At 39.2% G+C, this 23,211-nt stretch overlaps 2 protein-coding genes across 2 annotated transcripts in view; one reads left to right on the forward strand and one right to left on the reverse strand.

Moving 5' to 3' along the window:
- Nucleotides 1–1,677: 1,677 nt before the first annotated feature.
- Nucleotides 1,678–9,299, reverse strand: LOC111235193 (rhotekin-2-like). The gene is made up of 12 exons (XM_022763546.1): nucleotides 9,165–9,299; nucleotides 7,189–7,388; nucleotides 6,841–6,899; nucleotides 6,581–6,634; nucleotides 6,377–6,494; nucleotides 5,765–5,965; nucleotides 5,117–5,211; nucleotides 4,446–4,552; nucleotides 4,221–4,352; nucleotides 3,418–3,586; nucleotides 3,037–3,144; nucleotides 1,678–2,665 (listed from the first exon to the last, which is right to left on the reverse strand). The coding sequence occupies exons 1-12, from the start codon at nucleotides 9,297–9,299 to the stop codon at nucleotides 1,968–1,970; spliced, it is 2,076 nt and encodes a 691-aa protein (XP_022619267.1). The 3' UTR covers nucleotides 1,678–1,967.
- Nucleotides 9,300–21,804: 12,505 nt separating this feature from the next.
- The window catches only part of cep170 (centrosomal protein 170), a 30,908-nt gene continuing 29,501 nt past the window's right edge, over nucleotides 21,805–23,211 (forward strand). The window contains exon 1 of the mRNA XM_022763550.1: nucleotides 21,805–21,909. Within this exon, the coding sequence (XP_022619271.1) occupies nucleotides 21,805–21,909 (105 nt within the window). The remainder of the gene's footprint in view (nucleotides 21,910–23,211) is intronic.

Raw genomic sequence — 23,211 nt, forward strand, 5'->3', positions numbered from 1 at the left:
ACAAATAATACGTTACCATATTCATAGGAAAACAAATCAAATATGCCTTGACATTTGCAAAGGCATGAGCAATCGGCGATCGTTCTAATGATCGTCGATCACTGATACTATCATCCATCCTCACAACCCTACCAAGCAAAGGAAACACACTGCTAATATTGAGCTGCATCCCCTTTTGTACAATCCATTCTCAGTTCTTTCAAGGCTTAAACTAAATCCTCCTGTAATCCGCCTCCCCCCAAATCTACATCTCCCCCTCTTGATTAAACAGAATTTAGAGGGTGAGATAAAAAAAAGGGACTGTAGCTTTCACCATACTGCTTCATCTGGCCAGGAAATTTCAGGGAAAGTAGCTAAACCTAATGTTTTTGTACACTCTGGTTAATCATGAAGCCTATTCCTCAATGCATGTTTATTAAGTGGTTGAAATATTTAGTAGCTGGCAGTATTGGATATGTTCAAAACACAAAAACAAGGCCATCTTATTTTAGCCACTCAAGACTCATTCATTCAATTATGTTCATAGCCTTCTTGCGCTGCAGTGTTAAATTATATTGGACAAACTGTGTAGCAACTGAAAAGCAAGCTCACCTCATTATTAAGACCTCTGGGAAATGGAGAAGTCACATTAGTGCTTGCAATTGCTCCTAAAATCCTGTTCCCTTAAAATCGTCTATAGTGGTCATAAAGTCGTCACAGTAAGTGGAATAAGTCAATAGTTCCAAAAGGAATGACTCCTCCACAGTGGGCCAGTGGATCAATTCCAATTTGAGTGCTTTTGCAAAGGCTCTTTCTTCGGTCCATGTTCCAGTGGCAGAGCTGAGAAATAAGCCTTTCCATTTTAGTGGGATTGATGATGGTAGTGCTCAAGCCAACATACAGCTTTCAATTTCGTCTATGGGTTAGCTGCACATGAAAAAAGTTTATAAATGGAGATTGGAGTTGGAGATGTATCAATACAATATTGATATTGTGATATGAGGTGTCAACTGGGATTTGGGTTGTCATGATGGATGTAGTGGGAAACTTTAAGAGACCGTGCCACCCACCCATCCTTTAGGTTATACGAATTGTTTGACATTTTGGGAAATACACTTATTCACTTTGCTGCTGAGAGGTAGATGAGAAGATTGATACCACTATCATATCTATCTGTTCATATGAAGCTGGAGCTGGGAGATGGTTAGCTTACCTTAGCACAACGACTGAAAGCAAGGGGAAACAGCTAGCCTAGCTCTGCTCAAAGGTAACCAAATCTGCATGCCAGCACATCTAAAGCTCACTAATGAACAAGTTATATGTCTTTTGTTTAATCTGTACAATAATCAAAGTGATAAAAGTATAAATTTCAGTTTAAAGGGGTTTATGTGTAATACTTTTCATGGCTGGAAGCAGTGACTTTCTGGTGTGGATTAGAGGGTTATTCTTCTGGTGATGACAAGACTGGAAGTCACTGCTCTCAGCCAAGAAAAAGAGTCTGACACATAATCCCCCGTAAAACTGTAACTTAATTATTTTTTTGTACGGATTAAACAAATAAGATATAGCATGTTAATTAGTGACCTTCGGATGTGCTGGTAGGCAGATTTTGTTATGCTTCATCAGAGCCAAGCTAGCTGTTTCTCCTTGTTTCCACTTGTTATGCTGAGCTAAGCTTGCCATTTCGTGGCTCCAGCTTCAAATTTGGCGTACAGATATGAGAATGGTATTAATCTACTCTTACAATTATTGGCAAGAAAACAGATAAACATAATTCCCAAAATGATAAACTATTCCTTTTTAAAAGTTAAAGGGCAAACAGTCATGCCCAAAAAGTCACAGTATCACTATTGAGATGCAGTCATATACATTGTGATATCTGACTTTATCAACATTACCCAGCTCACTTGAAAAGTTTTAGAACAACAGTTAGTTGTTATACTTAGTATTAGTGGTAAATTAGGGCTAGTTGGTTAAATCCAGGTAGGTCACAAGGCTTTAAGGTTCATCCTCTCTCTGAAAGACTTCCTCAGTTTGCTCCTTGGTGCAGGAATGGGACCGTGACTGGGTCTGACAAAGTTGTGTTCAGCTGTGGTTTCAGGGGTCTCGGTGTGATGGTTCTGGTACTCCAGCTGCGGGAGAGGGGGCTGAGGTTGACCTTGTGGTTGTATATCAAGAACGCCCAGTGGAGCATTTTTCCGACTGAGCGCTCCGGCTCCTCCGGTGTTGTTGCGCTGAAGCTGCTGGATGATCGCAGAAAACTTGGCATCCAGAGATGGTCTGCCAGTTTTGGACCTTGTGCCCAGGCGTGAAGCGCAAGTGCTGGAGTTCTCCTTCTCCTGGTATGAGAGAGGAAGAGGATGATGAAGCGAAGCGGGGGGGGGAGGTCTGGCAGGACGGGCGGGAGGAGCATAAGGCTCTCTGTCAGAAGGAGGGGGCGGGGCACGCCGCTTCTTGTTTTCAATGGGTGTAGAGCTGGTGTTGGGGCTTGAGCAAGGGGTGGAGGTTTTACTCTGGGACAGAATACTCTTCTGCACCACCACTGAATGGGATCCATCAAACAGAGTGGACCAATTAGGTGCCTCCTTCTCCTCTTCATGACCAATTAGAAAGCAGCCATCTGTCTCCTCTATCTTGTTATGGATAATGTCAGTGATGCTCTCAAATTTGGTAGGTGAATTTATACCTGCAAGACAAACAAATTGAATAAATATTGAAATTAAATACATTAATTGAGTGTCAGTTTTGTGTCTTTTTCCAAGCTTGATGTATTATGAAAATGAAATATCACAATGACACATGAGCACACATTCTAATTATCATGTAAAAGGATTTTATTTACATGCGTCACCACTGAAATTAAAACTATTATGCATGGTAAGTGGAATATATTCATTTCAATGAGATGTTTTAAGTACTCAAATAATGTGTGCTATAAATGGATACATAAATAAAATGCAAATGAAAATCCTGCAAAACATTCCCCATCAAGCAAGCAGCGAATTATCAACCTCCATCTAACTCATTTTAGCCACTCGTCCCAATTACTCTACTCACTGAGGTCGTTGTAAACAGAGTCAGCCTGCTTGGTGAGGAAGAGTGATGGTTTCCGTGGTGATGTGACCTCGATCTTCATTAGCTGGTTGCAGCAGTGCAGCCACTGGCCTGGTTATAAACAAGGAGAGTCATGAGAGGCAAAAATAAAAGCTTGTACTATCTGTTCTTGCTAAGAGGAGTTTAGCTAAATATATGTGCACCCACTATTTTAGTTTCACACTGCACCTTCTCTTCATACAAACTCAAACTCATCCAAAACTTTCATAGAAACATACTAACATGTTCCAGCTTTGTACATACATGTATTTTATGTAACCTATAATTTTTTTTATATACACATACAAACGTTTTTGCGGTATGTTTGGACAAAAACCCACTCACTCTGATCATAGAGATGCTGGTGGAGGGCGTCCAGCCAGTCCTCCAGTTCCTCCCTGGTGTCTGTGGTGAAGACAACGGTGTGAGATCCCTCTGGTGAAGGGTTGATGATTGACAGACTCCTGGATTTATGGCCTGCTGACTCCTTCTCCATCACACGGATCCGAGTGCCCTGTGGAGACGACAAAAAAACAAACTTACCATAAGATGAAAATGAGCTCCACAGTACACAAATGAGAGCTCTGAGAGATATTACACTAAAAAGTACATCGCTGATACTGCAGAAAAAAATTAATTCAGCAGCAAAATGCCAAAGATGCAAGCAAGATCTTAGTGAGTAATGTGGTATTTTGTGTTTTGGTTATTCTGCAAATGTTAGGCAAAACTAAGTTTTAAATCAATAATAATGGATTATGTTTTTATTTAATCCAAATGTCCATGAACCACACAATTACAATAGATATAATTATGTTGTGATAGTAATTACAATAACAGGGATAACAACAATATCTATTCCTGGTGTTTTTTTATTTACATTTTTACTTTTCTGCCTTTACATTTATTTATCTAATAGAAGACAGAAATGTAGCCATAACTTCTTCCATTACTTTAATGTTTTGTTAGTTGGTAACAAATGGAAATATCTTATATATTTTTAAAATGAACAATGAACCTTTTTGTAATCTCTACATTGCTACTGTGGTAAGGTATTTCAAAATGCCAGTAATTTCAATAGAACAACTGTGAGCAAGAAATACAAGTGAGTGTGGAATGTGAAGGTCTGAATTTTCACTATTCTGTCTCACCTTATTGATGGGTACATTGAGAGTGGGCTGCACTTTTGCATCAATTTCTTCTGGGGTGAAGTAACAGGACAAAAAGCCAGCACTCAAGACACAGTAAAGACTGCAGCAGCGGTTCAGTCCCTCCACACTTTGCTGTAAATCACCAGAAAGAAACAATGAAACTGAAGTATGTAACCTTGAAACAAGCTTCTTGGGTAATGCTAATGGTAACAGCAGTCAACACACCTTCTGGCTCAGGTAGCCGCTCATCATGCTCTGTGTCATACAGGCAGGCTGGGCCACCAACCGGCAGCAGAGGTTGCCATAAAGTGGAAGCCAAGATGACCACTCGGCTGTGGGGTTCAAGAGCAACAGTGTAAATAAAACCCCAAAAATATAGAGATCTACATACATTAATCTTAATTATAACATGCTTTATGTTAAGATAAATTTAAAAATCATTAAGAATAATTTCAATATTAAGAGAGAAGATACAGTAGTTGCAATCTTTTTTCATCATAAAAAGTGTAGTTTTAAATGTCAAATACCCAGGGCAGAGATGAGGGAGCGTCCTGTTACATGAGCCTTTAACGATAACACTCATTTTTAATTCTGTGGAGTTGACCACCAATGAACCACAGTTCAAACTCATACCAAAGGTTTACCCCTGAAAATAGAGCTGAATAACAAAAACGTGCCTGAGCACCAACTTTCTTATCCCTTTAATCACTCATGCATAGTAAGAAAAGTAATCCAAGCTAAACTTCAATCATCAGTTATTTTGTTTAATTTTAGCTTTCAATTTTAATGGTGTGAAAATATTGTATTATTGCCCTAGTACCGAATCAAATCAGGAGCTAAAAAGCATAATCCCTTTATATCCCTAGATATTAAATGTCTGTGCCTTTGTCTCTTACCGTTTTGGAGGACAATGAGGGAATGAGACTGGAAGCTGCCTTCAGCCTCGGGTAGAGACAGAGTAGTGTAGGCCAGGAGGCTGTACTTGGCTCCACTGGTACAGGTAGACGCACACACAAACACATACATAGAGTAGCATTATTTCATGTATACTGCATTGACTTATTTTCATTTCTTGGCTTCTCAGGCTTAAGATTCATGCTCAACTCTAATTCTAACAATAAAATCATAAGATACATTGATGTACAAACCTCTAACCTTAATATGTGCACATGTGAATATGCAGTATTTTGCTGCCTCATTCAAAGGCTTAATGATCCCAATACTCTCCTTCCACTGAATATTTGGTATGCATCACTTACAGATGTTTGGTTGAAAGTGTCCGACAGTCTCAGACACAAATAAAACACAGTGGGATGCATTAAAAACATGCACTATTTTAAAATAAAATAGCTGTGTAATGAATGTTAAAGCTTTAATTCAGTCCTCTCACTCAGTGAGATTTGTTTACCACCCTGTTGTGCTAGTCTGCAGCTGCATCCTTTGTTCCAGTAACAAGCCATAATCAAGTTCATTCCCAACTGCAAAAACCTTAAATAGAGAGCAAAGAGTCTGTAAAGGGTTTTATGGGATAACACAATACATACGAGGGTATGGGGTTATACTGAAGGAAGGTGTCAGGGTCTGGAGTGTCCAGCAGAGGGCAGAGCTTCTTCCCAGCAGTTTTTCCAAAGGAGTTGCGAAGCTTCTTGGCCAGCTTCTTTGGCGTGTTTACCAAGGTGAGCTCTTCCTCCAGGGCACAGCTCCACAGCTCCACCTTCAGCTCAAACTCAGGAACTGCTTCTTTACTATGAGATGAAAGAAATTGCAATTACAGCATAGATATTAATATTAATATAAACCATTAGATTAAAAACAACTAAAAACAAAACACTAAAAAATTCATAAACAGTACATTTCACTGCACAGAAAATTTGACTTGAAACATCACTAAAAATAATTACATTACATTTACTCATTTGGCAGATGCTTTTATCCAAAGCGACTTACAAGTGAGGGATGTGGGAGGGAATGTGTCAAATACATATGCTGCTATTTATGTTGCTAGATAAAGACAAATTTCCAGCAACATATTCTTAGTATAACTCCACAATACAGATTTTCTCTTGCTACTGTGCAGCAGCACCAAAATGGGCCTTTAAGTGCAGCTTTTCTAAGTGTACTACTCTCCGTATTTGATATGTACAAAATATACTTACAAAATGGTAAATCCCTCAAAGCAGACATCAGTGACTGATCTGTCCACCACAATCATCTCTGTGTCAAACACCTCGGAGCCAATCTGCATCAGACAGAACATCGCCACTCGACGAGAGCCTAATGAATACAAAGGGGACACAAGACGTGCTAGTACAACAATTATACACACAATAACATAAGGGCAAAGCATGAGACAAACTTACTCCCTTTGTTGTTAAAGTGGTCTGAATCCCTCCACATCAAAGGAATACGCAGCCCTACATCAGCAGAGAAGAGCAGAAAGGTCACAAAGCAACACTCTTAAGAGTTTATTTCTAAAACGCTCTATATCAGTTTTGTGGAATTAAATCAGCATTAAAACAATTAAAATCTGACTTAATTTTGAGCTATATACAATATTTTTGTATATATTTTTGAGTGTCCAGTGCTGAATGATTCTGGACAAAGTGGGAGGGACACTTACCAGACAGTGCAATTGTCCCATTACAGGGCACACGGTCATCTGAAACTGGATCTGAAAGTCTGAAACACAAATTTGAATTGACTATAATAATTAATCACAATGTGTATCAATATATCAACTTTACTACAACAAAACAGAACTTCAATTTTAAAACCCTCTTCTAAAATCCTGCAGTCCTATCTTCATTTTTTCCCTTTGTTCACCATAATTCTTCACTGAACTTGAGATTTATATTCCATATACATTACAATTTGATCTATATATTTTGCTAATTTGTACTGAAACTGAACGCCAATGATTGCAAGTGAAAACTCACAGCAAGAATACAGCAAGCACCCAATTCCTTACCTGTTGACTGCTCCCATCATGTCCTGCTCCTCTTTTTTCTTCTGCAGCTGAGTGAAATAAGCCTTGATCCTGGCATTACAGGTCAGCAGGTTCTTGGAGGCATTAAGAACCTGTTCTCTCTTACTGCAGGCGAGCAGCAGCTTATAGGCCCCCTCTCGCATTCGCACCTCAAAGTCCAGCTTTTCTTGCAAGTTAGTGTTCTTCATGGTCATAACATACACAGGAGAAATTTCAAAATGACCAAATTAATCCATGTCAAAATACAGGCTGATGGCTTGCAATGATATTTTGAATTGTGTTAGTCTATCAAACAATATGCTATAGCAGAAGGGGATGAGATGGACATGATGATTTTGCAAAACTGGAGTTGAAGTGAAGTTGCCCTTGAACGTTGTTTTTGGCTAAACAATAAAAATACCTTCTAGTGTTGAAGGTGTTGCATCACTTTGGTGATCTAAAGTCAGCAAGTAATGCGTATAAATTTCAGTTACACAAACACTTTTTAGACATCCAGAATCTTCTTCCAGCCTTCACCTTGTATGCCTCTGTATCTGGAATGATGACGTAAGGTACAACCTTTCTGGCACAAACAAGCTAAAGCTTTCACAGTTCCTTGCGAATGACAGAAATATGACAGAATAGTACAGGTTTTTCTAGAAATGTGATCTTCTCGTGCCACTGGTAGCTAAAACCACACTCAATCTGACAATGATAGACTTATGTAGGGCTGCAACTAAAGGTTGTTTTCCTTATTAATTAATCTGAGGACTATCTTTTATCAATTTTTCATTCTGTCTAAAAATGACAGAAGAAAATGAAAAATGTCCATCCATTGTTAGAGTGCAAGGTAACATTGCACCCTAACCCTGAGAAATAACTTAGAAATTAATCAATTATCAAAATAGTTGCCAACTATTTCTCTATCAATTTATTAACTAATTTTTGCAGTTGAATGTTTAGAGATTTTAGACTTGTAGCAGTGAAGCCAAAGTCTTTTCATCACTCAAGAGCAACTTTTTGTAGTAGAGTGTGAGGTGAAATGATGCATGCAAGAAGGATCAAGGGGTTTTATATTGACTATAATGCCAATGTGATGAATGGGAGTAGAATCACATTAAGTACAAAAACCTATGTAGATCATAAGCAATTTTGATGGCATAAAATGCAGAATGGAAATGTATGAGTGGCATACTGCAAAGAACAGGTCAGCAGTTGTTGGAAAAATGTATTAGGGTTGGTCTAAACTAATAAATGAAGTGGCTTGAATGGAGTATGATGATGTCCGATATAATTTAGTTTGAAAACTAAAGCTAAATTAAAAATATCCCCTTTTCAATTTGGTATGGAAATTTGAATTGCTGTGGGTTATAAACTGTCCAGATGTACATGCACAGTTGTACTGGGTATTCAAAACATCATCATTCTCCATATTACCATCTAAAATATGCACCTGTAACTTCTTAGAAATCTGTCGTATGTACAACAAATTCATATCCTCTACTATCTGCAGAGTGTCATTCAGAAGACTTGGGCATCGTTTCATGCTTTTGGCCTGAAAGGACATTAGTTTGAGCGGTGTTAAAACAAAGGCAAGAGCATTATTTCGTTACATGCTTAGCAACACAATGCAAAGAGTACATGGATCTGGTTTCGGGGGAACTGAATAAAAGGGGGAACTCCCCTGTTGGACAACTGGTACAAACCAGCTTTATCCCAAGGAACTGAAAGCCAATGTCTGTTGGTGTGTGTGAATGTTCGAGACAGACGTTAGAAAATTCAGTCGTTATCTACAAGTTTTTTTTTTTGACACAGGCTACCGAAAAATCTGTTTGTTACTGAAGCTGTGTTAACTAAAATCGAACCTGGCTTATTCAAGTTAGTATCGTTGTACTTTGGACGGCCCCCGGCGTCAACTTCGCTGTCACTATGGTTTACGTCAAAACACACAAGACCTCTCCGAATCTCTTTGCCCATACCTCTGTTTGCAGGAACAAGGTGCTCTGTCGTATTTTCTTCCGTTTAATCTCCATAGCCACCGCGGAACCGGCCGATAATAACGACCTGGAGCTCCCGTTTCGCTTGGAAGTTTGAATGTCCCGCGGATCGTCCATATTGTCAGTCAATTTGCTAGTAACAGCACAACCAGCACATTCCTGCTCCAACCTCTAACGGACGGGGCTGTTCGATTTGTGCGACCTTATCTACCGGAAGGAAATGTTGACCGGCAACCAAAGGGTAAGACCATTTAAATGTACAGTACAGCTTCGCTATAAATTATCATGCTATTTGGGAAAATTAAACATATAAACATCACACCCATGATTTTTAATATGCCGAAGCTTCAAATTAACTTGATATTTCATGGAAACATCCAGCCTTTAACTACAATAAAAGTAGGCGCCGACTTAATAACTGACCTTGAAAAAACAACCTACTGTTTAAAATCACAAAATATTTTTTAAAAAGTACACAGGGTTAGATATACTGTTCAAAAATAAATGAGACAAACGCCCCGCCTTTTCAAGCGGCACGGCCCTATTTATAAACCGAGTGCTTTTACGCCAACAAGGACGTAACGTCTTTACGTCACTGTGCCAGACAAAACAAGAGTGTAGCGTTCCGATTTTGAATTTTTTTTCGCATGGTTATAAATTATCTTATGCTTTAGGCAATTTGTTTTATTGGAAGTATACATTTAAAAAACACCCTTTTAAAATAATAACAAATTTAGTCTTCATCGTTTAATTTTCTTTTTTGGTAGTTTGGAAAGGATTTTATAACGTTAGATGCAAACAAAACATTTTGCCAGTAACCTCCAAATGAACAGATTAGGCCGTCTTTTCGGTCCGATTAGGTTTTCATAAGCGTTTATTTGCAATGACAGTATTGTCATTAAGCGGTGTACAAATAAATATAGGCCTATAAATACTTTTAAGTGTTGGCCAACAAAACGAGCCGGTGATACTATTATGTTCTTGAATTTCAACATCCTCATTTAATTAGATCGTGTCTGTAGTTGTTGCAGGGTATACTCATTCATTTGAGCTGCGCATCATGCAGCAGGCACTGCCATCATTTTCAGTATCAAATATAATATTGCCAGCGGCTCAGCCCAGCTAATGGTACAGTAGCAAAAGACCCTGAAACGTGACCAGTGGGTCCAGGAAACCCGCCCACCCGGTTCTGCCTGACATGGACTTCTGGTAGAGTTGGAAGCATCCACGGTTGGAAGTGTAGACGCAGGCGCTGCTGAGGATGAACGATGTGAAGCCAGACTCAAACACACTCAAACACAGGAAATGACGACATACGCTTTCAAAATTAAAAGCTGAATCAGATGAGCTGCATATGTAATTTGAGTCAGTCCGTGCACAATGTCCGCCTCTGCCATCTGTAGAGAATTTTCTTCTACATCCCCCTGCCTTAAACCGTGCATTTCAGTAGGCTATATTTCATCCTGTACAATTTACCATTACATTTGGAAGTACCTTGCAGCTGCAACTCATTTATGATAGCCCAAACAGTATGATTGTCTCAGTTGAAAACTCCATGAATACATATGTTCATCTTCAGTACTTTTAGCCTGCTCCAAAGGAAATTCACATCATGCCTTTCATATTTTCCTGATTTACAGCTACTCCAAATTTCCTTCTTCAGAAGTTTTTTGCAAATCAAAAAAGTTATAAGGCAGACAAGGTAACATCAGTTACATGTGTATTTATTTCAAATCAATTTATGTGGACAAAAATATCTGCACACACTTGTAGAAGCTATATAAATATTGTTTATATGAGCTCATGGCACACAAACATAGTCCACATAACAAAGCATACTTCTTATTAGACACTGATGTATATGTTATATGGGTTACACACATCAGGACAAGGTTTGCAACTCAAATACATTTTACATTAATAATATAAAATCTTTTTAGGTGTGTTCTGTTGTTGTGACTCAGGGTGCAATAGCTCTTCAGCTAAAGTTTGTTTTTATTTGCAATTTTGAATATTTATATTATTAGCAAGCATATGTAAACAAGTACTGTTGGACCAAATAAATAGTTTGGTGTGATTTAATTATGAAATGCAGGAATCCTTTCACAGTGTCAAGGCTTGAATAAGATGACTACCTTTATCTTGTGATCAGGGTATAATGTAGGAAAAATGTGATGGATACAGTACATTGAGAAAAGACGCTGACGTATTTTCTAATGCTCATACACTTAACTATTGGCTACTTTGATCACCACAAGAGATGCACGTGTGTACTTGCTAATTCAGTTAAAGGCATGACACATTAATTAAAAGGACAAGGGGGGGGGCGGGGGGGGTAAAGCTGTGTATGGGGCCCAGATTGTGCCACACAACTTCCTAGAAACGAAGCCTGTCATTTCAACCATGAGCTCTTCTGCATGATGTTTTCGCTCTGATTTTATTGTGAAAGTTGTGACCGGTAGTCCTGGTTGTTATCCCCGCAGCTGTGACGCTTCTGTCAGGACGTGGGTCCGCTCGCCGCTCTCTTGCAGGGAGCAGCGTTACTGCTGAGCAACGGAAGGGGAGAAGGCCGACGCACAGAGCCAGACTGAAGTGCTGCAACGGCAGGGCTGGGCTCCTCACACACACACACACACACACACATACACACACACACACCTTCAACAGCAACACACACCAGAAAGGAAAAAGGGTAAGTGAGGAGTGGACTTTTACTTTTATTTAGCGAACAGTAGAATATATAACCTAACAGTATGCTTTTAGCTAGGTAGTCGACCGTTAGACTCGGGTGAAGTTTACGCTAGAGAAAAAATAGAAAGAGTCGGTTTTCTGCTTTTCTGCTGCCCATCTATTGATGTCTGTGTGGGTGCTCATGTTGATACAAAATTCTCGGTAGATTTTAGAGCGTCTCCCATTAGAAACACAATACCTGGATTCAAATTGGTGTACAACCTTTAATAAACAAGCTCAACAAACACCCAGTCGTGCTTAAAACGGCTAAACAGACTGGTCTGTCTCCCTGTTGGCTAACTGGATGGCTACTATTGTCAGCAGCAGCAGCAGCATGACCAGTCTGCCCTGCTCCGCCTTTGTAAAGCGACACAGCCTCGCCACTTTGCTGTCTCTGTTGGAAAAAAAACGGTCACATTTGCCCTCTATGCTATTATTATTTGTTATTGACCTGTTTTTTTTAGTTGCATCCTCCTGTAAACGCACGGAGGCTACAGAGACAGGATGCACATCAACGAAGGACGATCACATTGAGCGCTTTGTGTTTAACTTGTCTCATTAGAAACATAGCAGCGTCGGGGTGCCCTTTGTGTCTCTTTATATTTCCTGAAGGGTAGATTATATGAGTAGGTATTTGACTGTAATGTAGCTGCAGAGTGTTTCCCGATGTCAGACCCCCTCCTCTCTCTCCTGTGTGGAGGCTTTGTTTTCGTGGGGGCAGATGTAGCTGGCCTACATGCATCCGCTCTCTTTGTGTTGAGTTAGAGTTTTGCTGTCATCATCACATAAGATATAAAAACTTTGGGAAATAGCAAGCGATTAGCAAACGGTATGGTGTAAATGCATTATGGTATCTTTAATACTGTCTCATTATACACTGACAAACATCTTTAAGATGCCTTATTTGCATGGATCTTACAAACAAATCTATGCAAGATGTAATAATTATTGCTTACTTATCAGATGACAGACTGTTATGATTTCAGTTCAAATGCTTGAAGCAGACTCATGACAGGTACAAGTTACTCAACTGTTCAAAACATTTGAAACGGAGACATCTATTCTTAGCAGCAGCCTGATTGTATTTATTCGTCCTGATCATTTCCCTTAATTGCATCTAAGGGAGTCAAGGGTACCAATGAGAACTACTTGCATTTCTGGTCTGTGTTTGAAACACAGTTGGCTGTTCATTTACAGGACTGATATGTTCTTTGAAAGCTTCAGAGCTATATGCTGCACATCAGTCAGTCTTGTTAGTCTCCTCCTCCTCCCTCAGCTGTAAGAATTCAAATTTTTTGGGTTTGAGCCATAGAATGTGCAGATAATACCATCCAGTCCAGTTTTGCTCCTTTTTTTTCCTCCTTTCTCTCTTTCACCCTGCCTTTTTCCATCTCCTTCGTGTCCTCTCTGCAAATGCGGCTGCCGGCAGGCTGGTTGGCTCTACAGGCGGTTGCATTTTTAAAAACTGTGTCAGTGTCACAGGACGGTTTCACCGCAGCAATGTCCTAGCTCGACTACCGCCCAGCCTGCCCCCATACCTGTCCATTAACATTGTTAAAGTGCTGATGATAACATAGGAAACCATGTGAATAAATAGAAATAGTGCACTCTATTTTTATATTTGTTGAAGTTGTATTGTGTTGTTCTGTTTTTCTTGTGGAAAACTCTAAACCTTAACATCATATAAATTCCTACAGTCACCAAGCTGACTATTGTTAGCTGCTATTTGTTAACACTCGATGTGCACTGTCATAAGTTTACTATTAATACTGAACAGACACAATAAATTTAAAGCTGGCTATTTCACCTCTGCAACTTGGTATCTCATATCTGATACAACTTGGTGTATGGTTCAGTATCATAATTCTTATGATAACTTGGTGTCCAATGAGTAGTGTGTATATGTAGTAGAGTAATGGTTTGCTTCAATAATATGACCCTATTTTCTATTCTAGTGTATAGTTGGGAATGAGGACTTTGTTGTCCGGCCTGCCCACGGCTATTGTGTATAGTAGGAAGTTTAGGAAGTGAGTTCATTTTACTTCAGTGGCCAGGGAGTTTTATTTGTAACCGAAAACAACCTAATATTCTAATCTATCCTATTCCATTCAAGATGTTTTTGTGTTTAAGAGTATTGTACCAGAGAGTCTATGGTTAAAAATAGCAGTGAATCTGAATCTGATTACTTCTGTAATCTGTATAAAGGGTTATGTGAGTCAGATAGCTTTGCCTGGTGAAGCTCCTACTTGTGTCACAGAGAGAAACAAGGAAGGTGAATAGAAAAGTCTGTGGTAAAAAAAAAAAAAATGGGTAGAGACATCACAGCAGAGCAGAAAACAGAAAAAAACATAATCATCAAGGGCGTGTTTGGCTTTTTCTGACTTCTCAAAATGAAAAATAAAACAGAATGACCTTCACATCTGTTTTGGGGTGTAACACACTCCCTTATGACTTTCCAGTATTTTGTGCGTCTTTCCACTGCAGATATTGATCTTGTATTTGGGCAGTTTCCATTCCTATCTCTCCCTCTGCCAGGCTCCCCCCTGATTGTCCTGTTATGCTAACATTGATGTTTTTTTCCTCCTAAGTGCCAGTGTGGATTTCAGAGTGAGGGTGTTCACTATTTTTGTCTGCTGCTGAGGCTATTGCTGTGGGCAGCATTACTGTTGGTGCCATAATCAACGTGGCAGGGTTGGCCAAATACTAATGTTCCTGTTAAAGGGCCACGGGTCAGTCATTATGTGCTCAGCAGGAGCCACAGAAGCCCACGGGATCATACTACAGTGATTTATTTATTATATATATTATTGCCAATTTATGTTCTGTAGATTGAAAAATACTATACTCAACTAATTGTTTTAATTCTAGTCTAATGTCTTATTTATTGTTCCAACATTTTGATGTTTACTTTAAGTTTGCACATCAGTTTACCTCATTTATTCTTCTGCTGCCATGCCCCATTGAGAAAACTGCCTCCAGGAATGAGTGTATCTCAGTATATTATCTGAAAAATGTACACCACGCTCACATCCTTTGGAGAATTAATCACATACGCAGGAAAAGACTATGCTGCAGGGCATGTGCTTCATTAACTCTCTTGGATTATTAATTATCTATTTTTTATTATCTCTTTATCTTTGCGAGAGCTCGTTCAGACTCCATAGGAATAATAACTTCACTTTCTCAGATAGTGCTGCAGGGAAGACTGTGTTTTTTGTTTTGTTTTTTACCACAATGCTTTACAGCCCTCAACATCAAGTGTATATTTCTATATGTAAGTCTGTAGGTCATGTGGATCACAGGGGTCACAGAGCATGTGCTATGTTTATGTCTTAAGGCCAGGGGAGGGCTGGGTTGTGTATGGTGATAACAATGAAGCAAGCTGGACGGATGCTGGCTAAATGGAGGTGTTTGCTTGTTTGTTCCTCTCGCCAACTGCTCATGTGATGCGTGTGGCCGCTTTTCAGCACCATATGGTCTTTTCTGCTGCATGGGGATTTTTTTTTTCACCCTTATATTGCATGTACTGTATGAGCCATATTAACACACATAAAGCCATACATGCACACTCAAGTTTCTGCAGACTATACTGACACCATAATGATTGATTATCTCCCTGCATGGTGCTATATTTTTGTCATAAAGAGATTAATGTTGGTGCATAGTCTTTATCTGGCTGCATAAATTATAAACTGTTCAAAATGTCTCATTCAATAGCATGAATTATTTTTTTTTCTCTGTTACATTTTTTCAATTTATATTCAAAATTTACCTTTGATCTTATTCCAATTGCAGGAGCCAGATATACGAAAGCAGAGTGGGGAAAGCATTACCCACTTTAGTCAAATGTAAAGACATCTTTCTTTCTCATTTGATACATATTATTGTGCTGCTGTTGTTGGATATGTACATGTCATTGAACGTGAGAGAAAATGGCTAATGATACAGCTGATCTCTTTGCGTGTATGTGTCAAAATGTTTTCCATCCTTATTTGTCTTCACCTTTCCAAGCAGTGTTTGGAAGCTGGATGAGCATCCTTGGCTGGGATACACACTGTAAAACTACAGCCTCAGGTCTCATAATGAGCCTCTATGATGGCAAACTCAAAAGTACAGACATACTTATAAAGGATATCAGCAACTGTATTTTGAGGTTTTCTCTGACAAATTACTATGTTGAATTCAGGTTGGAGTGACTTGACAAAGAAAAGGTTTAGACAAGTTTCTTCGAAGTCAAAGGAGGTCCCTTCATCAGAATATATTGAGTGAGCTTTTTTGGTCTTTGATGGCTATTTTTCATTTATGAGGAGAGGTAAAGTAGGCCAACTTGATTCAAATGTCAAATGGAATCAAACACTTACAGACTGATATCCCTGGAGCAGCCGTAGTGTGCTCCTTTGTGCACTCTTAATTTTAGACCAAGAACTTTTCGTATATACTGTGTTATTTAACTGCTCTCAGACAGCCCTGTAGAAATATATTTACTTGTCAGAGGTTTAGCTTTGACATCGATATGCTCATTCCTCACACATATTACATATAAAGTACCGTAAGTTATATGCAAGTGTGACACTGGCATCACACATGCACACAAAATCAGTTTCTAGATGATAAGACTTTAAAGTTTACAACATGATAAAGTTTACTGCCCAAAAAGCAACAAAGTATAGCTCATATAACTGACAAAATATTGTTTCCCCTTGTTATCATAGAAAAAGGCCATTCTCTCCTTTTGCCTGAAGTTTAGAGAGGAACAATAGATTGTATACCTCCTCTACTGAACACTTTCATGTCTGTAAATCTGCAGTAGATTCAACCATTGGGGACTAGACAAGCCTTTTTCTGTCTGTCCGTCCGTTTGTCTCGTCTGTCCAGAGGTTGTTTGGCTATCTCATCTCGAATCCGTTGCCTGGTTTGTTCTTTACACCCCTCAGGGTCTGTAGGCTTCCCTGGTCCCAAAGCATCTCTGTGGTTGCAAGACCAATTCTCCCTCTCTTGTCTATTACTTATTGACTTCGATTTGAAAGTCCTAACTGACCTTGCATCGGCTGCTGCTTTTCTGTTTGTCCTTCGATGCACTTTCCCATTATTGGTTTTACTTATACCTCCAAGGTGTTGTCTAGCACGTACCCTCTTTGTTATCTCTTTCCATTGTTGCAAAGCCACAATATTGATTACAATATGCATGTCAGAACCTGAATTTCACACCTTACATTAAGTGTTAATCTAAAGAGTCATGTTATTTACATTCCGGCAACATCTTTGCTATTAAGCTGCCTTTCCTTTTTTCTCTGTCTGTTCAGCTAAGGGCACTATCACCATTCAAGCTACTGTAACTGCTGAGTGCTATTTATATGAGAACAGTCAACCTTTGCTGCTCTTGTAAACATAAAGTGCATCACCTCCTGTCTGCCAGAGGATTTCTCCTGTGATCCAACCAGACATGAAAGTTCAGAACAGTTAATGCTTAGAATCTTTAAATTGAATGACCGTCGTGCTATATATGAAACGGTGAGTAGCAAAATATGATATTTGACAGTGTCATTCTTTTCTCACTTCTGTTTCCCATAAAAGTACAGCAAGCACACAGGGAGTGCCAAACCTGTTTTTTACAACACAAGTTCTGTAGAGTGAGCATCCTCTGTTGCTGTGGTAAGTTTTAATGTAACTGCACTGAGATTAAGCTCCATTTTTTACAATGAAGGAGCACAACCACACCCTTACAAGGGCTAAGTTTGGCTCTCATCATAAGACCATGCGGAAATGTGTGACGAGAGTATGAGTAGTCTTTCTGTGCCTGCCTGTCTTTTCCTCTCTCCTACTGTCCTTCTCACACATGTTTGCTTAGCATGTGAATGTTTGTGTAAATGTGTGTGTGGAGGCTACACACAGCAGCTGTCAGTGTGTGTGTGATGTGGTCTGAGTCAGCTATCGGGGGTTGTGATGGTTATGTGACGGTCTGGGAGGTTAGAGAGAAAAAAGCAGATGAGTAGTGCTGATGGTTACCCAGCTGTTGCATCATCCTGGGACACTCAGTGGAGCCAGATGCTACGTGGAGAGCAGCAGCCATGTGTTGCAGTGAAGAAACATATGAGGTGATGATGATTAAGGAGCCGGTGCTCACTGACGCAACTTCCGGTATCCCGTCAGCTTGTGCTTGTGATTGGCTGGTTCAGAGTGGAGGGAAGAGATTTGAATTGTTGAAAAGACGGAGGACGGAAACAAACGGAAACATAGCTGTAAAAGCAATTAATCACAGCTGATAAATCGAATCATCCAGGACCACTTTGTAACCCCCTACTTATTTTTATTTTCTGAACATCCTATTATTATATCATGAAAAGTAATAACAATGCTTATACTCATTTGATTCAAATCTGTCCATTGTTAGAGTTTAAGATGATTTTCCTCATGACGATGTGATTCAGTTTCTTTGAGTTGTGAATTAGCAGCCTCACTGAAGATAACACATATTTTTTCAGGCATTTCAGACAGTCAACAAATCAACATAAGCACTAAAGATGAGTGTCCACCACAGGAAGTACTGTGCATGCTTCCTGTCCTTGCCATCTCCTCCACACAAAGAATTCACAGTCAGCTTGGAATAATCCTGCCCTTTCACTCCTCAGTTCTGTGTGTGTGTGAGTGTGTGGGAGATAGTATAAGTGTTGGTCTGGGAGTTGGGGAATTCCTGCCAAAACCATGAGGTCACCATTCCTCCTTATTAGCCTCAGTAAGAAAGCTGGTGAATGGGTAGCATGAGGATTAGAGAGAAACGGGACTGTTAACAGTTTGTTTTTGTCAGTACTGAAACGCTGAAAATATCCATTACCAATATTTTAACTCTCTTCCTGCTTTACATTTCAGATGATAACTTTTAGTGTTTACTGCTGTAGGTCTGTCATTAATGTGAAAATTAGCAAAAAATGATGAATCATAGTGAGTCAGAGCAAAATGGGTGGAATGATTGGTTCCCCTAAAATTACAAAAAAAAAGGTCTTATTTCCCTGAACACTTCTTTATTGTAATTACTTTTGCGAATAATGATGCTTGTTGTCACTGTTTGTTAATCTGCAGATTATTTTATCAAATAATTGTTTTCAATAGAGCTGCAACAATTTGTCATTTATGTGAGAATTAGATACTTTGCTTTATCAAATACAGTAGTAAATTGACTACTAGTTTTTCACTGTTGATCAGACAAACAAGCCATCTGAAGACATAATCTTAGACTCTGGGAAATTACAACAGGCATTTTTAAATATTTTATATCCCGAACAATTAATTGAATAATTAATAGTCGCAACCCTAGTCTTTTATTTAAAATGTCAAACAGCGGGGAAAAATGTTGATTGGAATTTCTTGCAACCCAAGGTTTCAAATTGCCTGGTATTTCTGACCAACTCTTCAAAAACAAATCTATTTTTTTTGTCCTTTTTCATCAACAAAGTTAAGTGAGAAAATGTTTTTTTTGTAATTTGGGTGAACTGAGTGTTTAACGTTAGGACTGTAAGGAGCACATGTAAAGCAGACAGTATTTCCTTCTCAGCTGTCTCTCCTTAGTCTGGGCCACCACTGCATTCCTCCAGCTGTGCCATCTCTTTTATGTGTGATAGCAGAAGTTTTTTTAATGGCACCACACAGGCTGGTATGCATCTTATTCAGGCTCCTCGACCACATTCTCGTTAACCTGGCAGTCTGCAGTGAGTTTGATACTTTGGTTACAGTGGGGAGGGGCAACCACACATAATTATAGTGTAATGGCAGTGCCTTTCTTTGTAGGCTTTCTCTGATAATGTATGCATAGTGTGTTGTTCCAGTGTTGCATCCAAACACAGTACCTGATCTATATTCATAATATCTGACACGTAATGTGGTCATGTAACTGCAGTGTTGCCATGGTTGGTAAATAGTGTTATGAATGGTGACAAAGCAGAGGACAAACATCTTATATGTATGAGGTTGTAATTTGGCTAGTGATGATATGTTTGGATTTATTTAAGTAAATCGAATCTTGCATCTTTGGTCCCTCTTTCCTTGAATTTAGTTATTACACTAATGTCAGGATGAGTTATTTTGGTGAAAGACACAGAAATGTATTATGGTGAAAGTTTGAAAGATTTAATTTGGTTAAGGTTAGCATGAGTTTAATGTTATTGTTAGTGTAATGGGTAATAGATTCAACTAAATGGTAATTATAATGGTAATAATTTTTGTTTTATTGATTATTTCTCAGAAATACAAAAGTCTGGACCATTCTAGACGGAACCAGTCTTACCAATGACCTGTCGCAGGTCTTCCTTTTACTCTTCATCCATATATTTCATCATGCTCTTCAAAAATGACAAAAAATATATTTTGAAAAATACTTATCTGTGACTGCAGATTACATATATCACAGTACTTCACAACTGTCTCAAAGTTTAATACATCATATAAAATCGCTACTGGCATGAAACGCTCATCCCTCTGACATCAGAGTTTGTACAGTCACGTTCCCAACAGCGTCAGGAACCGTCAGAGGTGTGCAGTTGATTAAAATTTTACCCAGGGGATTATTGAGTTGGTATACCAAGTACTTATGAGGTCAAGTGAGCAAGAGCTTAGCTCAATAATCTTTAATTCCTTCTCTGATGAGCTTTTCTTGGCACTTTCTACATACGACAGAGCTCCTGTTATTTTAGTGACATTTGAAATTACCATGAAAAGCTTCCCTTTAAAGCCTATGTTTAACTTTGGAATGAATGATTATGAGAATATCCCACCAATCTGACCAATCACTCAACAAGCCATTAAACAAAACTCCTAACATGCGATGTAGTCAGTCAGTAAGGAAACAGCCATACAGATAACATGCTGAATGTTGCTCTTCTAGGCCGGGGCAGTTAGTAAGTCAGAGTGGCTGGCTTTGACCTCCTTTCCAGCTCATCTGAAGGAGAGCGAGGGGAGGAGGGAGACAGGAGGGAACATAAATGTCCTGCTGGTGAGGCCGGCCAACATTCCTACATCACTTCCTCCTCTAACATCTGGCAATGATCAGGGCAGGCAGAGAGAGAGAAAGGATGTGTCTTACTGGCTGGCTTAGTGTTCATTTCCAGGCGTAGACAGTGAGGCATCACATTGCAAGACCGCCCACTCAATCTCATTCCCCCTACCAGCAAAACAAAATGAAGCAAGATGGAGTGGGTTGAGTCAGTGTATCTCCAGCAATGTTTACACTTTGCCTAATATTCTGCCGTCGTATTTCATCTTTTCATATGTTCTTTCATACATCGCTACTAATTCTATTATGTTGAATATGATGTGTTCTTCTGCCTGTGTGAGAAGTGAAAAAGAAAAAAACTAAACTCTCCCTCTTTCTTCTCTTCTCTCAGGATGGCCTAGCTGTGTTGTGCTGTCAGTGGTCTATCAGCAGTGAGCTACCTGGACCAGAGGTGTGTAGTACAACTCACTAAAATAAATTCATTCTCAACTTTATAGAATTGAAAGTGAGTGTCCCTGCTGTTTTTTGCTTACTGTCTTCAAAACTTTTTTCCATAATTCTCGAATTTAGCAACTATTTCCGAATTTTACTAGAATAAACTACTTTTTTTTAAAGGTGATGCACTAAGGTTCATTTAGATTATGAGATTCAGGATCTTTCTCATAACTGTTTCACTAGGTGTTTGAAGAATGGCTGTCGCATGGATGTTCATATCATGACATGAGGACAGAATAACATTTAAATTGAGATCGCATGTAAATATTTCAAGCTGTGGCAGCAGTTTTACAGCTGTGAGATCTACTGCAGCTAAATGACAACTCTGTTCATTGAATTACAGATTAGTTAAACATAGATGTGTTTGTGTTTGTCCCAGCAGGTGTGTACCAGAGGCAGTAGCAGGGTGCAGAGATGAGTGTGACCTCTTGGTTTCTGGTGAGCAGCGGGGGCACTCGCCACCGACTCCCCCGGGAAATGATCTTTGTCGGCCGGGATGACTGCGAGCTCATGCTACAGGTGAGAACACGTCACACACTAATTTCTCCACTAACACTGCAGCTTCAATGAAGCAGAACAGACGAGATGTGTCTTAGTGAGTTAAACATAAATAAGTTTTAACATAATATGAGAACTGGATACACACATAGCCTGACTTCCATTTGTACCTCTCAGTCACCTTAATAGGCTGCTGACCTCACACTGATCTGTGTCAAGCTGAGTCTGACTGAGGACAATACATATGAGCTGCAGTAGCAGAGCATGTTTATATGCCTGTGTGTGTGTGTGTGTGTGTGTGTGTGTGTATATATATGTGTGTGTGTGTGTGTGTATATATATGTGTGTGTGTGTGTGTGTATGTATGTGTGTGTGTGTGTGTGTTTATGTATGTGTGTGTGTGTGTGTCTCTTAGTGCACTGAAGTGGTGTCTTTGCAGCTGTGCATACATCCAGGGACCACGAGTATGCTCATGTGTACCTCTGGTCACCGCACTATTAATAGAAAGTGGGGCAGATACCTCTAGAGTTAGATCTTATCTGGGCTGAGTCGGTTGTAGTGGGTGGAGGGTGCATCCACCCAGCAGCACCCTCTGTTATGACATTGCATGCTGAGAGAAGTTGTTACTGGGACCAGTGCCTCTCTAACAGTCTGACCATCAAGAAGTCATTCAGGACTCTCACTGATATTTATTCATTTTTACTGTGTTGGTGGAAATTAGCCTCACTTTCACATTAGGATTACTGTTTTATGAAATTTCTGAGGCTTTATATTATATTATCACATTAAACTAAATTTCTTTTTATGTTCCTGCTTTCTATACAGCACTTAATAAGTTCTTTTGTAATGTAATTATTATTGGTGAGAATAAATCATGCTCCATGCTTTCTTAATACTATTTAGTTCCGTTGGTGGCGTCGTTCCTAACAGTGTCAAATCGCAGAAATCTAATCCAGTAATGGGATTTATGGGTTGAAGAGGAAAGCATAACAGTAGAATAAAAGCATGTTTAATGCATTTCATTTGTGAATGAAAAGTAGTTCATGACCGATTAAAGTTCCACTTTTTAAAATCCAAGTTCACAGTATCATTACCCTGTTTTTCTCAAAACTTTCATTTTCACTTGAGAAGTTTGCTTTATTCACTGACATGGCTTCTCTACCTCATTACCAACATCCTGCATGATCACTTTAAACTCTTCAGTTGTGAGAGAGAGAGTGTAAAAATAGTCAGTATGGTATTGCCTACCTTTATTATTTCACAGACATCCCAGATATTACATGTCATTGGATCTATTGTTTTTGATACTAGTGTCGGAAACAC

Source organism: Seriola dumerili, unplaced genomic scaffold (assembly GCF_002260705.1).
Source record: "Seriola dumerili isolate Sdu_G_001 unplaced genomic scaffold, Sdu_1.0 BDQW01000478.1, whole genome shotgun sequence".
NCBI lineage: Eukaryota > Metazoa > Chordata > Actinopteri > Carangiformes > Carangidae > Seriola > Seriola dumerili.